The 15,000-nt window shown below is 48.4% G+C and overlaps 1 protein-coding gene across 5 annotated transcripts in view; it reads left to right on the plus strand.

Annotated features, from left to right (window-relative positions):
* LOC125045069 (nose resistant to fluoxetine protein 6-like) overlaps positions 1-15,000 on the plus strand; it is a 46,428-nt gene that overhangs the window by 7,302 nt on the left and 24,126 nt on the right. For 4 of the 5 annotated variants that reach the window (XM_047642136.1, XM_047642133.1, XM_047642135.1 and 1 more), the window contains 4 exons: positions 11,771-11,920; positions 12,259-12,394; positions 12,500-12,677; positions 13,740-13,846. In XM_047642136.1, the coding sequence (XP_047498092.1) occupies positions 11,818-11,920; positions 12,259-12,394; positions 12,500-12,677; positions 13,740-13,846 (524 nt within the window). In that variant the 5' untranslated portion in view covers positions 11,771-11,817. Of the gene's footprint in view, positions 60-11,770; positions 11,921-12,258; positions 12,395-12,499; positions 12,678-13,739; positions 13,847-15,000 lie in introns of all 5 variants that reach the window. The other variant, XM_047642137.1, reaches the window with a different exon arrangement.

Raw genomic sequence — 15,000 nt, forward strand, 5'->3', positions numbered from 1 at the left:
CATTTGTGCTGTCAAGATAAGAAAGAGTTTAGTATTGCGTTGGCAGTTGTTGACTGAAGGTGTGTTGTGATTGTTGTTACATTTTCTCAGCTAAATAGGTAGTCTTGTTAATTACATCAGACATAGTAGAATAACTCTTGTAGTCGCACTGTGAACGGCCTTCACTTCAGTATGTTGGCTATTTTGCTTTAAAACCATATTTAGATATCTATAAAAAAATTAAGTTTTTTTATATACCGTACGCAACATAAACATTGACCGCGTCCGCTTATAAAATCAACACACAATCACAAAGTAGCTCCAGATATTTATTTTGGTTCATGGAAACTTTCTTGGACAACACTACACGGTTGCCAGCACAATAATACCAGAAACATTACATTCTCTTCTTCCTGCTAATGGTGATTGTAAACTTACCTTTGTCACTCTAAAGCACTCTTGTCCATCAGCATCACAGGCGAGGTACTTGTGGTGGTATTATTATCGCAGAGGTCAGAATACGATTAAGGGGTTTAAACTACTTATTTCTGATACACTTCAATGTGCTGATTATAAATCTGATCACTTTTTCCATCGAAAAAAAAAAAAGGCCCCCAGCCCTCCCCATACTTTAGGTAAGGTTAGGTGGGTTAGGCTAGGTTTGGGTAGGTTAGGTTAGGTTTGGTTAGGTTAGGCTAGGCTAGTTTTAGTTACGTTAAGGGAGTGGGGGAAGTTTAATTGAAAAAAAAAAAAAAATTAGCTTTTTTCCTCCCCCCTTGTAATTCAAGTAACGTTGGGTAGGTTAAGGTTAGGGGGTATTATTGCAGAACAACACCTGTCCCGCATTTTCGGACAAAGCTATTTTTTCTGGTAGATTTCAGCTTGTTATGAATGAATCTGCTTGTTTTTTCTACCGCAAATCAAATTTTTTAACCTCCCTTCTACCGACCTAAAAACTAATGACTTGTGCTAAAAAAAAATTTGAGCTTATTAATTTAAAACAGACCAAATTCTGCTACTGACCAGACTCAGCTTTTTCGAAGCATATGCTCTTTATATGAAGTAATGGGTCTTCTTTATGTATAACCATATACTTTTATGTGATTATAAGGATATGCTTTTGCTCTAAAAGTAGAAGCTTTTGCTTGAAATGTTTATGAATACAAGTAGAAGGATTTCCTTCATATTTTGCAAGTATAAGCATATCCTTTTCTTTATGAATACCGCCCAGCGAGTGTAAATGGTCTTTTGATTGACCTTAAACAGTGATAAACAGGAGTGATAGTTAACGTAAGTACAGCTCACAACACCAGTTATGGTTAAACAGGCAGGCACTCTCTGTTCCTGCCGGGGGTACTCAGCTTAAGTACTGGTGAGTGGCGTGGGGGGTGCCACCTGGTCCGCTTGGGTGCGCCCTTTGTCTGCGTGGGTGCCATAGCTTATACGTGCTTATGTACACAGTATATTGCTCGGCCACCTGCTAACGCCTCGCCCTCGAGGCGCCTTACATTTGCCTCAAGGGTGACCTAACTTGGCTGGTCCTTGACTTGCTAATCACTTCGTTTCGTGTGCGATGTTCCTGGTGCATCTTCGTGGCTGCTCGTCCCTGTCGTCATCTTTATCTTGGTCCCTGGTAAATCCGTCCGTCCTCGACATCCACACGTCCTCGAAGGTCTCGCACAGGTCCTCCTTGACTTCGGACTCGTCCTCGTAGTCCTCGACCAGGCCTAACTCGGCGGCATACTCGCCCAATGCACGTTCCCGCAAATCTCATCCAGGTCCTTCTCGGCTGCGTGCTCGTACCGACGTCTTTGTAGTCCTCGTCAGGATCACGGGCGTCCGGCAGGAAGTTTCCTCTTCGGGTGACGAGCTCCTGGAGTTGAGTGGATCTGCGGCGTCCAGGCAGGCGGCGCCCGTCCACAGCATCATGGGGCGACTGGTACCTGCTCTGGCGAGTTGCTGGTCCTTTACTGGATCTACAGGCGTACCGGCAGGCGGCGCCCTTCCACATCCTAGGGCGGCTTGCTCTGCTCTGACAATTATCCTAGTCTTTCTCGGCTTCTGGCGATCTTCCGGTGACGTTTACCACAGCGTCCGAAGGTGACCGTTTCTGCAGTAGGGCCTCCTTCGGTAGCGTGACAGATATCATGAACCAGAGTATACACATAAGGGCCAAGATAGTAAGAGAAGAGAAAGACAACAGAGGAGAGGGTGTGTTAAGCGCCACTAGCCGATTATTTATATAATTTGCAGTTTTTATGGTCGAACTTTCGTTATTTTTTTTTTTTTTTTTTTTTTTTTTGTGTGTGTTTACGTTCAAAGAAGAAATTAGAAGAAAGAGGGAGACGTCAGCAGCTGTCCGCAAAGACCTGGTTTGAACTGCCAACCGACTCTGATAAAATGACAACGGCAATCCGTAAGGATTTACTTGAACCAATTGTCGTAACGCAGATAATAAATGTATGTAGTGACAGTTTTGAGACATGGATGCCAAACACGGAAATTAATGTTCATTTTACAAAAAATGCAATAAACTAGTTATAGAAGTAATACAAAATTATTTCAAATACCACATTGAATTTAACATTTAATGATATACGATAGAATGACGCACTAATGAATGGTGACGTGATAACAGAATTCGCGGCCTCACGCTTGCGAATCTTCTCGGGGAACAATCTGCCGAGGTATTGTCAAACTCCACATGCAGACTTCATTGACGGGGGGGGGGGAGGGGGGGGTCTGTACACCAAATACCGTACTTTACGAAGCGAAACGAGCTGGGAATATTTATAAATAACCCTCTCTAACTGCGAGTCTGTGACGGCCGCTCATATAATGCCCTACAGGTATTTATCATGAATCACAAATCGATGGGATTTACCCCAAACATGCCAGCGACGTCTAGAGTGTGAGCAGAGTGTGATTAATAAGTGAATCATGATTCTAGCTTAAGCCCTAGTCCTACATTTTTTTTTTTTTTATAGGACGTAAGAGTGGGTCACACCGGCTCAAAAGTTGACGAACGAAATAACGTCGGAGCGCGGATCTATTAGGCATATACGCAACCCCAGGTACTCTGACACTATGATATGGGGAAGATCTCTGGCGCTATATATTAAAATTATATAATTCGCGTTACGAGCTCCGCTCTAGCGCCGATAGAATGTGTCACCAATGAACATGTAACGGATGCTATGCTTTACAATTCTAGAAAACAATTTACAGAAAATGCTAGCTGTTCTCACAGCCATTTCAGCGTTTCAATCACTCAGAGTGAAAGTGAGGTCAGATCACCCTACTGTCCCAAGCGGGTTTGACAAAAATGAATTATCACTCCGAGGTCAGGTCAAGACGGGAAATGGTCAGTGAGATAAGAAATAATGATATGATGTTCATGAAAACAGTAAATCATGAGCGCGCTAAATTCGTTGCAATTGAAACAATATAACTCTTTAATCACGAGAAAAATTAAATAATCAATCAATCGCTGTGCCGTCTTCGATCCGAAGGTTGGCTGTCAAAGACCTCCAAAGACCTCGCTCTTCCGCTTTCCTCTTGTATTCCACATACAATCCAATTCTAGCCCATTCCTTGATATTGTCTCCCCCCTATCTCTATTCCTTTCCACCAATCCTTCCACCACCAGCAACTCCAAATCCCCAGCCGAGCCCCTAAGGCGTTAAGTTTCATTCCGTACTTCTTGCATGTATAATTCAAACTTCCCATTAACTGTTGTAAACCTGCTGTCCGCATATCTGACATTATTAATATTTTTACTATTTATGACAATCCCCTTTCTTTGATGTATTGAAGAGAATGGGTGATAGTATACATCCTTGACGCACTCACCTCTTAATGTGGATATTTCTACTAAATTCGTCATTGACGCGTACTTGTGCTGTTTGACCCTAGTATAGGTTTTCAATCAACATTCTTTCTTTTTTTGGAATTCCAACATTTTTGAGCATAGACATCAGTTTCCCATGCTTTACTCTGTCAAATGCTTTTGTATAATCAATAAAACCCACAAACAGTGCCTTCTTTTTCTGGAATTCTTTCTGCTATTGTCCTAGGAAGAAAAATTCCTTCTCTAGTTCCTTTGCCTTTTCGAAAACCTAATTGTGTATTACTAAGATGTTTTTTCAATAATTGGAGTAATGCGGTTTTTGAGAAATGAGGCTAATTGTCCGGAAATTGTTGCAGTCAGATGCCTTTTGTGTTTTTGGTAATGTATTGAAAATACTTTCTTTAAAGTCATCTGGAATAATTTTTGTTTGGTAAACCTGGTTAATGAGTTTTGTGAGTGTAGATATGTTTTCGTCATCTAGACTTTGTAGGATTTCTGTCGGTATGTCATCTACACCAGTTGCCTTGTTTTATTGAAGATTTCTAATTATTTATTTTACTTCTCCTCCTAAAACATAATTCTTATTGTCAATGCTTGCATTATTTTGATTGTTTTCTTCTCTATCGACATTATACAGTTCTTCCAAATATTCTGCCCTTCTTTCTTTTATTTCTTCAGCGTCATTTATAAGTTTTCCTTCTTTGTTTTTTATGCCTATGTTAACCTTATTGTCTTTTTGTTGAATTGCTTCAGTTTCTGGTAGAATTTGTAGCTATGGTGTTTGTCTAATTCTTCTAGCTCTTTACATTTTTCTAGGTGATATTTGTCCTTTGCTTTTCTACATTCTTTTTGTATTTTCTGTGATATTTGCTTGTATTCTGCTGATTCATTACCAGTTTTTGCTTTGATTTTTCTTCTTGCTTCCATTAGTTGTAAAATTTCTACTGTGATCCACTCTTGCTTCTTTTCATCTGTTTTGTGACCACATATTAGATTTGTTATGTCTTTAAAAAAAAAAAAAAAAAGTTTATGTATTCCAATTTGTATTTGAATTTTCGTCATCATTGAAGATCATTTGATTTTTGCATGATATGTTTAGTTGTTCTTTTTTGCCAGCTTCTTTAAGTATTTCAGTATTGAGTCTTTTTTTCTTTTTTTCTTTTTTCAATTTTTCAATTTTATTTTGACTTTTGCCCAGACGGGATTGTGGTCAGAACCACAATCTGCCGCATGTCTGCTTTTTGCATTGAGCACACCATTTCGATATCTTTTGTTCATCAAGATATAATCAATTTGATTTTTATATTTTCCGTCTGGAGAAGTCCACGTGTACCTAGCCGATTGTTTCTGCTCAAACCATGTATTGGTAACAAACAATTCGTGTTTGGTACAGTTCTATTATTCTTTCTACGGTATTGCTTTTCTCTCCTAGACCAAAAGGGCCAACTATTTTCCCCTCTGGTGTCTGTCCTACTTTTCCGTTGAAATCTCCCATAGCAACGGCATGATCGCCAAATTTCCAGTGTTCTTGTCAAGGTCTTCATATAATTTATCCTTAGCTTCATCTTCTGCATTTTCGTTCGGTGCATATACTTGTATGATGAGAGTGCTTTTTGGTTTTCCTTCTAGTTTCATCAGTATCATTCGTTCTGAAACAGTATGGTAGTATTGAAGAGAGGCAGCACTTGATTGTCGTAATATGAAAGCTACTCCTTTTCTGGATTCTGTGTCACCAGAGAAGATAACTTTAAATCTCTCATCTTGGTTACGTTTTGTTGTTATGAATTCTCCTTCATCTTTCCAGAAGGTTTCCGAAATTCCTAGAACATCCAGTTTCATTAAAACACACACGCTAATTTTCCTTGTTCGACAAAACTTCGAACATTCCATGTCGCAATGTTGAAACAGTCACTGGATGACGGTGCGGTGTTGCCTGTTTCATCACAACCACCCCACCGGGCAGGAATGCTTTCAGCGTGAGACAGCCAGGAGTTGTTTGCAAAGAGCTCGTTGTCTTGTTTGAAGCGTCTGACTAATTTTTGTCCTAGGCTTGTGTTCCTGGGAACCTGGATGATCTTTTACAGGAATTGTGTTGCCATTAGATCGATTCGTGAGTCCAAGGGGAGAAGGTTTGCCTCCATCAGGAGGTTGAGGACCTTCATCCACCTTGGGGCACCCAAAATGACCCTGAGAGCTTCATTTTGGACTGTCTCTAATTTGTCTGTGTGCTTTTTCTTGGCGGCAATGAGAGCGACTGAGGCATAGTCCACAATGGGCCGGACAGCAAGTACATAGAATGATCTGAGTACTTTGTGTCTGGCCCCTATGCGTCTCCCAGTCATTGCTCTCATGACAGACAGTCTTACTTTGGTTCGGTCAACCAGGTACTGGACCTCCTTCTGGAAGGAGAGGGTCCGGTCTATCCTTACCCCAAGGTATAGGTAGTCCTGGACCCATTCTAATTCCACTCCCTGGATTTTCAGTCTTGTGCCTCGAACTCTCTGTCTCAGAGCCATAGCTTTGGATTTGGCAACAGAGATCTTTAGTCCTGTCCTACAACACTCCTCTGACACGAGGTCCAAACAACGCTGGGCTTTATTCTGGCCGCGGTGTCCAGTGGAGATGATAGCGAGATCGTCTGCATACGATATGATCTTGCACCCCACTGGGAGGTTTATGTTGAGGATGCAGGACATTAAAGTGTTGAATAGGGCTGGACTGAGAACCCCACCCTGTGGCGTTCCATTTTCGAGCGGCATGTGCTGCGATAGGTGACCCTGGAATTTGACATTGGCAGTCCTGTTCCTGAAGTAGTCACCTATCCAAGCCAAGAGCTTTCCTCTGATTCCCTTCTGCATCAGGCTTTCCTGAATGGCAAGCGGACTTGCCAGTTCAAAAGCCTTCTCCAGGTCAAGGAATACCACCACAGCTGGGCCCTTGCTGATTGTGCTTAAGAGCATGGCTATGCTGTGTGCTGTGCCCATGCCCCTTGTGAACCCGTGGAGTTGTTCGTGCAGGGGACCCATTTTCCATTGGAGCCGGTTTAGTACCATCCTCTCGGCCGTCTTGGCCACGCAGCTGAGCAGAGAGATGGGGCGGTACTTTCCCGGCTCCTTTGGTTTTGGGACGGGAACTATGGTAGCCCTCTTCCAACTCTGGGGTAGAGTGGAAGTTTCCCAGGACTTGTTGATGAGTTGCAAGAGTGCACGCTCACCTGCTAGTCCTAGGTGGGAGATAATGGGGTACGAGATCCCATCAGAGCCCGGGGCTGTGTTGGAACTGGATTTATAGGCTTTCCTTAGTTCCCTCAGAGAAAAGATAACTTCTGAGTTATCGGGTTAGGCTGCCCTTTCTCTGATCTGAGCATGTCTGTCTGGCTGTAGACACTCTTGTCTTGCCCTCAGCTCGGCTGGCAGACTGTTGCTGCACGTTCTCGCAGAGAACTCGTGCACCAGTCTGTTAGCCTCTGCTTGGGGGTCGTGATACGTGCACCTCGGGGCTGAGCGGCTGGTAGCTTGCTTGACCCATTGCCACAGCTCTGAGAGGGTGGTTTGGTTATTGAATGACTCACACCATTCCAGCCACTTTTCCTGCCTGACTCTGTTGGCAGTTTCCTTGGCATCCGTGACAGCCTCTCTTAGGAGGGTTTTTCGCCTTCGGAATAGTTTTCGGCACATGTTCACCCTGTGGTTGACCTCCCTGATCTCGTCGTTGAAGTACCAGGCGTCTTTGTGACTTCTGGACCCAGGCCGAGTTTTGGGTATGGTCAATGAGGCTGTTTCATTAATGGCGTTTAGCACGCTAGCTTCGAGCACTTCCACATTTTCGCTTTGTGGGGGATCATTGCGTCTCAGACAGAGGGCCAAGGTGTTTTGAAATGCCTGCCAGTTGACCTTGTCTGTTTTCCATCTTGGATTCGGTTTTGGGATTTCGGCTGGGCCAGCATCCATGAGGGTATTTATAGTGCCGTAATGGTCACTTGTGACGGTCTCATCGACACACCAGCCAAACCTCCCCACCAGAGTCGCAGTGGCCAGGGTGAGGTCTAGAACCCCTCTGACATGCGTTGGATCTTGGGTGTTGAGGAGAGCGATCTCAGGGAATGTCTCTAGCACGTCGGCTATGTGATAGCCGGCCGCATCCGGTGCCCGGCAGGGAGCCAGGATGGGGTGGTGTGTATTGAAGTCTCTCCCTATGATCACTCGGTCGCGTGCAACAGAAGCACAGACCTGGCTGATATCTAAGCTTCTACAGCGTAGTCGGCTGTACACGTTGTACAGTTTGAGGGGCCCCCCGGCCAGGTGAACCTCGACGGCAAGGGATTCAACATCGTCTCCACAGTGCGATGCATCGGCTATTGCGGAGCAGGGGATTGTTGCTCTCACAAGGGTGATCAAGCCTCTCTTGCCAGGTGTTCGTGGCAGTGTGAAGACATGATACCCTGAGAAGCGATCAGTGTCCACTGTTAATGTCTCCTGGAGCATGACAATGTCAATGTTCCTTGATCGCACTACTGTTTGGAGAAAAGCGTTTTTTGTAGAGAAGATATATGATGTTACTCAGTGATAGTTACATCAGAAACATCGTCGGAGTCTGACAACTCCATTGCGAGGTCCTCGCTGGTTGAGGGCTCCTCGTCTGTTGTCAGGCTATCCTTGGGTCCACTGGGGGGTGGAGAGCCTTTGGTAGCTCTGACTTTGGTTGGTTTGGCTTTTCTCTCAGGCTTTTTCTTGGCTGGCCCCGCCTGGGCAAGGTCAGCGTGCTCTGGCTCTGGCTGCACGGATTCAGCCTGTTTTGGCTCTGCATGTGAAGGCATGGCCTGGTGGGGAGGGGAGGGAGGGGAGTCTCGTCCTGGGGTGAGGGTGGGGCTGGCTTTGCTCTATCCAGCTTTCTTCCCTTTAGGGCTGCGACTGCCTTCTCGGTCTCCCTAGGGCTGGGCTACTGCTGAGACAACATCAGTCAACAGGAGAGTCATATCGTCCTCCTCAAAGAGGAAATGATCATCTGTTGGAGAGGTTTATGTGGTGCTCTTAGAACATTTTTTCTTTAGTTTCTTTTTCTGCACCTTTGGCATTGTCGGAAACTCCTTTTTGTTTGAGACATCCGGTGTCGGCTGGGGGGCGGCTTCCTTCCTCTTAGGAGGTCGGGAGGCCTTTTCACTTTTGTTCCTTCCCCAGATGTGAGTGTCTGGGGGGCAGGAACAAAGTCTGCTCTTGTCGCCTGAGGGCCACCTCTTTCCTGACAGAGCAAGTCAGGCTCCAGGCGTGATGCTTCTTGGCACATTTGGGACATTTGGCTGCTGTGTCCCTCTTTTCCTCTTTGTATGCCTTGAGGCATACCTCTGTGTTGTGTGCCTTGCTACAGACACCACATTTAGGCTTGGCTGTACAGTTAGCCTGGTGGTGACCGTATTTCTGGCACTTGAAACAGCGAAGTGGTTCAGGCACATACGTTCGATGGTTGTAGGTGCCCCAGTTACCCAGATCAAGGGTAGTGGTTGGGGCATCTTTCATGGTCACCAGGACTTGCCTGGTTGGAGTCTTCCCCTTCGACATTCGGAAAGCCTTCACGATCTGTGGGTGTGAAGCGATCAGCTCCACATCGTACGAGACTGAGAAGCCGAGTAGCATCATCTTGGTTCTCTTTTCCTCGGGATTTAGTGGGGAAAGACTCACTTTCCTCCCATCTGCTAGCTCCTTCGTTTCCCGGAGGAAATTCAGGGTAGCTTGATCTTTGGGCATTATGATCATGCCCTGATCTAGGGCGACCCGGATCGACAGTAGGATTTTCCGTTGCATCTCCAATGCCCTGATCAATTGGTAGGCATTGTCGATGCCTTCAGGTTTAGCTGGCACTTTGAACTGGGCGAAGCTGAGTGTCAGAACCAGTGTCTAATAGCAACAGGAGTGATGAGAGGATATACGCAGCCAATAGAAAATTGTGACGGCGCTCACGGACCATTGTGATTGCCAATGGCGGCATGACTGCTTGACCCTAGCCTCCCGGGGGAGACCAGCCGATTGACTGTGACTGGGCCGGGATCAGGCCGCCTGTCTTGCTGGAATAGAGGACCAAAGAGGGGTGTTGCTAGCCGCAAGGCGTACTCGTTCACGGCATCGCTCAACCTCCAGGACTCCCGTCTCCACAGCGCACAAGGCTGCCACGCACGGCAAACGCGTGGGTAGGCGTAAACCCCTGGGGAGAGACCTACGAGACATCATTGTTTGGAGCCCTTTTGCTCAGCCCTCTGAAGCAGCCACCCAAAGGTTGCTTCACCTCAGTGAGGGAGGGAGCTCTTATTCCTCTGAAACAATCACCCAAAGGATGCTTCACCATAGTGAGGAAGGAGGGGACCTGTACTTTTTTCAAAGTGAATCCCTCTTCCCTTTGAATCAGCCTCCCAAAGGATGTTTCACCTCAGTGAGGGAAGAGGAGTCTTGCACTTTTACCAGGCACTTCCTTTCATCCCCCTGAAGCAACCATCCAAAAGGTTGTATCACCTCAGTGAGGAAGGAAAGGACCTGTACCTTTTCAAAGTGAATCCCTTCTTCCCTCTGAGACCGCCACCCAAAGGCTGTTTCACCTCAGTGAGGGAAGGGAGGTCCTGCACTTTTGCCAGGTGATTCCTTTCATTCCTCTGAAGCAACCACCCAAGGGTTGCTTCACCTCAGTGAGGAAGGAGAGAACCTGTGTCTTTTCAAAGTAATTCCCCCTTCCCTCTGAAGCAGCCATCCAAAGGCTGTTTCACCTCAGTGAGGGAAGGGGGGGTCTTGTCCTTTTTCCAGGTGGTTCCTTTCATCCCTGAAGCAACCACCCAAAAGTTGCTTCACCTCAGTGAGGGAGGAAAGGAAATGTGACCTTGTGAATTCCTCTTCCCTCTGAAACAGCCACCCCTGTCTGCCAGGGACGCGCCGGAGGAAAAGCTGGTTGGTGCAGGATGTGCGCCCGAACGACCAGCTACCTTGGGATTCCCGTCCAAGGGTCCGGTGGGCATTGGTCTGCCTGAGGAGCTGTCTGCTAAGGACGCGCCGGAGGAACAGCTGGTGGGTGCAGGATATGCGCCCGAACGATCAGCTTGTTTAGGATACCCACCCAAGGATCTGGTGGGTACCAGTCTGCCGGAGGACCTACCTGCCGAGGACGCACCGGAGGAGCTGCCTGCAGAAGAAGCACCGGAGGAGCAACTGGTGGGTGCGGGATGCGCACCCGAACGACCAGTTGACGTGGAGGAGCTACCTGACCAGGACGTGCCGGAGGTGCATCTGTGCAAAGGCACCCTGGAGGAGCTGCCCCTCGAGGACGCACCGGAGGAGCTGCCTGCCGAGGACTCGCCGGAGGAGCTGCCGTCCGAGGATACCCTGGAGGAGCTACCGCCCGAGAAGCCGGAGGAGCTGCCGGGAGTAGAGGGACCGCTGAGAGAGAGAGGGATCAGGAACCCCCGGCCGCAATTCAGGGGTCGGAGTCACCTCCTCCGGGATGGCTCCGACCCCTTCTCTCCTTTCTTGGTTTGCCTGCTGGGGAGGGTTTTTACGGGGCCGGGTTGCCAGCCCGACCCCAACTGCCAGCTAGGGGCAGGGACGCAGAACTCCCTGGGAGCAGATTGCCCTAACTATCAGTCTACGTACGATAATTATTGGCATCACAAACTGTATGTAATGGCATCACAACATGGCACAACTCACTTCATTATCACAACCCACACTATGGATGTAATCATTGTTATTGTCGAAATTCAGATGGTCTTTAAGTTTCATGAACACTAAGTAAACCTTTATTCTTATCACGAATCTTTGGTCTTTTAAAGATTCTAATCTCTGTTCACATGCCTGCCCCCTCACCTTTCCCCCCCCCGCCCCCCTTTCCCTCCCCCCCTCGCCTTCCTCCGCCCTCCCCCTGCCCCTCGCCCGCCCCCCGACTGACCGCCTCCGCCTCCGCCCCCAGACCCGGCCAAGGCGTGGCTGTCGCATAGGGCGGCTCACTGGGCCAACATGTACCTGCCGGGGACGGCGCCCGAGAACTCCACGTGCCAGAGGGCCCTGCAGGCGATGGCGGCGTCGCTGGCGGACAACACCACGCTCTGGGCCGCCAAGTGTGAGTGCGCGTATCGAGTGTCACGGCACGTTCTTGTGCCATGACACTTGATACGCCCCAGCTTTGCCCTTAGCCTCTCTTCATGTTCTCCTCTTAACAGCTTGTCAGTCATGTCATGCCAGCACTTCCCTTCCTGTTTCCTTCAGGTCTGCCATTAATGGCTTTTCTTTCGAGATATGTTTCAGAGACAGGGCGCCCTCAGAGCGTGCCCTGAGTGGGCGCCCTCAGAGAGCACCCTCGGAGGAGGCGCTGACAGAGCGCCCTGACAGCGCGCCCTCCGAGAGTGCCCTGAGAGGACGCCCTGACAGCGCGCCCTCAGAGCGCCCTTCCTCCCCCAGTCGTGGACTCGTGGGCGAAGGTTCCTGACGGCCTCTACATGGGCAACTGGGCGCTGGAGGGCGTCTACGACGAGTGCGTCGGCGCCTCCTCCCCCGACGGCGGCGTCCGGGGAAAGTTCTGCCGCGTCTTCGTCTTGTACGTCCGAGGCACTCTGTTGGGGGGGCGGGGGGTAGGGGTGAGGATAGTGGGAATATGGGAGTCGCCCGGGTCTGGTCGCCGCTCATGCCCGTCCCATTACAGCGAGAACGGCAGCCGCGAGGGCGCGCGGACCGACGGAGGCTGCGGCGCCGACGCCCTCGACGCCCGCTCGGGCCTGCAGGCGCGGCTGCCCCCCCTGTTCCCCACCAGGTTCGACCTCGCGCCCTTCAAGACCTACAGCACCTGCATGCCCGACGCCTGCACCGAGCACGAACTGCAGGTGGGAACACTTCATCTCTCTCTCTCTCTCTCTCTCTCTCTCTCTCTCTCTCTCTCTCTCTCTCTCTCTCTCTCCCTCTCTCCCTCACTCTCTCTCTCTCTCTCTCTCTCTCTCTCCCTCTCTCCCTCTCTCTCTCTCTCTCTCTCTCTCTCTCTCTCTCTCTCTCTCTCTCTCTCTCTCTCCCTCTCTCCCTCTCTCCCTCTCCCTCTCTCTCTCTCTCCTCTCTCTCTCTCTCTCTCTCTCTCTCTCTCTCTCTCCCTCTCTCCCTCTCTCCCTCTCTCCCTCTCTCTCTCTCTCTCTCTCTCTCTCTCTCCTCTCTCTCTCCCTCTCTCCCTCTCTCTCTCTCTCTCTCTCTCTCTCTCTCTCTCTCTCTCTCTCTCTCTCCCTCTCTCCCTCTCTCCCTCTCTCTCTCTCTCTCTCTCTCTCTCTCTCTCTCTCTCTCTCTCTCTCCTCTCTCTCTCTCTCTCTCTCTCTCTCTCTCTCTCCCTCTCTCCCTCTCTCTCTCTCCCTCTCTCCCTCTCTCTCTCTCTCTCTCTCTCTCTCTCTCTCTCTGTATATGTATATACAATACACACACTTGTTCAATACTTAATCTCAACACGTTTAATTGTGTATTGATTTTATCTTTTTTAATTCTGCGTCAGTTGCCAGTTATAGGCATTCATTTGCAGTTTATGAGTTGCCTAACTAGATTCTCACTCGTGCGTATCCTTTCCTACCGCCGCCTGAGGATGCTCTTCCCTCGGCGCCGCTCGCTCGCTCGCATTCCGCGACGCCGCCTGCAGACGGATTTCCTTCAGCGCCGCTGCTCTCCTTCATTACTCTACAATAAAGGAGTCGAGACATCTTGGGTGTCTACCTCACACCCTAAGCTCGCCACCTACCATACGCTTGTAGGGCCCGTCATTGGCCTCTACAGTGTGTGTGTGTGTGTGTGTGTGTGTGTGTGTGTGTGTGTGTGTGTGTGTGTGTGTGTGTGTGTGTGTGTGTGTGTGTGTGTGTGCGTGTATTGTACATATATTCATAAATACAGACATATCTACATATATTCGCCGTCTGCAGGAGAGTGTGTCGGCTGCGCTGGCGGACTCGAGCCTGGGGGTGCGGCGCGTGCAGTGCCACACGCTGCACGAGGCCCCGGAGTTCACCGCCGGAGACATCGCCTTCATGTGAGTTTTTCTGCGGCGTTTCGGGGGCCTCTGTGCGTTTGTTTGCGTGCTTGAGTAATATCTTTGATAGTCTGTGTGATACGTTCAACTGTTTATAATGTCTTTAATAGTTTTCGTGATATTTTTGAGTAGTAGAGACTTCTGTATTGCATTACATTGAATAAACAATACTACACAATTAAGTCTTTCAATAATATATCTTTTTTTTTTGGCGTGGTATCAAACTAACAGTAATATCAATGAAATATACAAATAAGAACATCACACACACACACACACACACACACACACACACACACATACACACACACACACACACACACACACACACACACACACAAGGCGAAGACAATACTTGAAAGGCGTCTTTTAAATAAGGGGACCGTCCCTGGGTTTGTGTGTGTGTGGGGGGGGGGGGGGTCGAAAATGAGTTATGCCCTGTTTCAGATTAAATACTACTATCGAATTACCCACGTGAATATGAACTCCCGCGAAGAAAAATCAGGTGGTCGAATGAGGGCCTAACCCCTGACGCTGATCAGCGAATTTCACCTTTATGTACTTATACCTTAGTGCCGCACCAACGTCAGGTTGTATTTTGACATTACCTATTGAAATGTATCACAGGAGGGTAAAAGTATCGTGCGCGCGAGTGCATGAGTGTGCACCCGATTGTTAGAGTGTGCGCGCAAGTGCATGAGTGTGCGCACGAGTGCATGAGTGTGCGCGCGAGTGTTAGAGAGTGCGCTCGAGTATGAGTGTTTGCGCGAGTATATGTGTGCGCGCGCGATTGTTAGTGTGCGCCCGAGTGCATGAGTGTGCACGCGAGTGCATGAGTGTGCGCGCGAGTGTCTGCCTTCCATGGCGACAAGGACTGGGTTGGTAGCCCCTGATACTCTCCGAAGGGATACTTCAACTGCGTAGAGGATTTTTCCTTATCTCAGTTGAAAGGGGACCAGGAACTATGAGTAGTAGTATCCATGTTTTAGTATTAGCTTTCTTCTTACTCTCCCTTCCTCCCGTTGTACACCCTTGTTTGCTTATGGGTGATTACGTAAGAGCATATTTATATTTACCCCACATCCCCTTATCTTCCCTACCTCCCATTTTCGGTCGGGGGGGAGGGGGGTAGGGTCTGAAGAACCATTCTACTG

The sequence above is a fragment of the Penaeus chinensis genome, chromosome 36 (genome assembly GCF_019202785.1).
Source record: "Penaeus chinensis breed Huanghai No. 1 chromosome 36, ASM1920278v2, whole genome shotgun sequence".
NCBI lineage: Eukaryota > Metazoa > Arthropoda > Malacostraca > Decapoda > Penaeidae > Penaeus > Penaeus chinensis.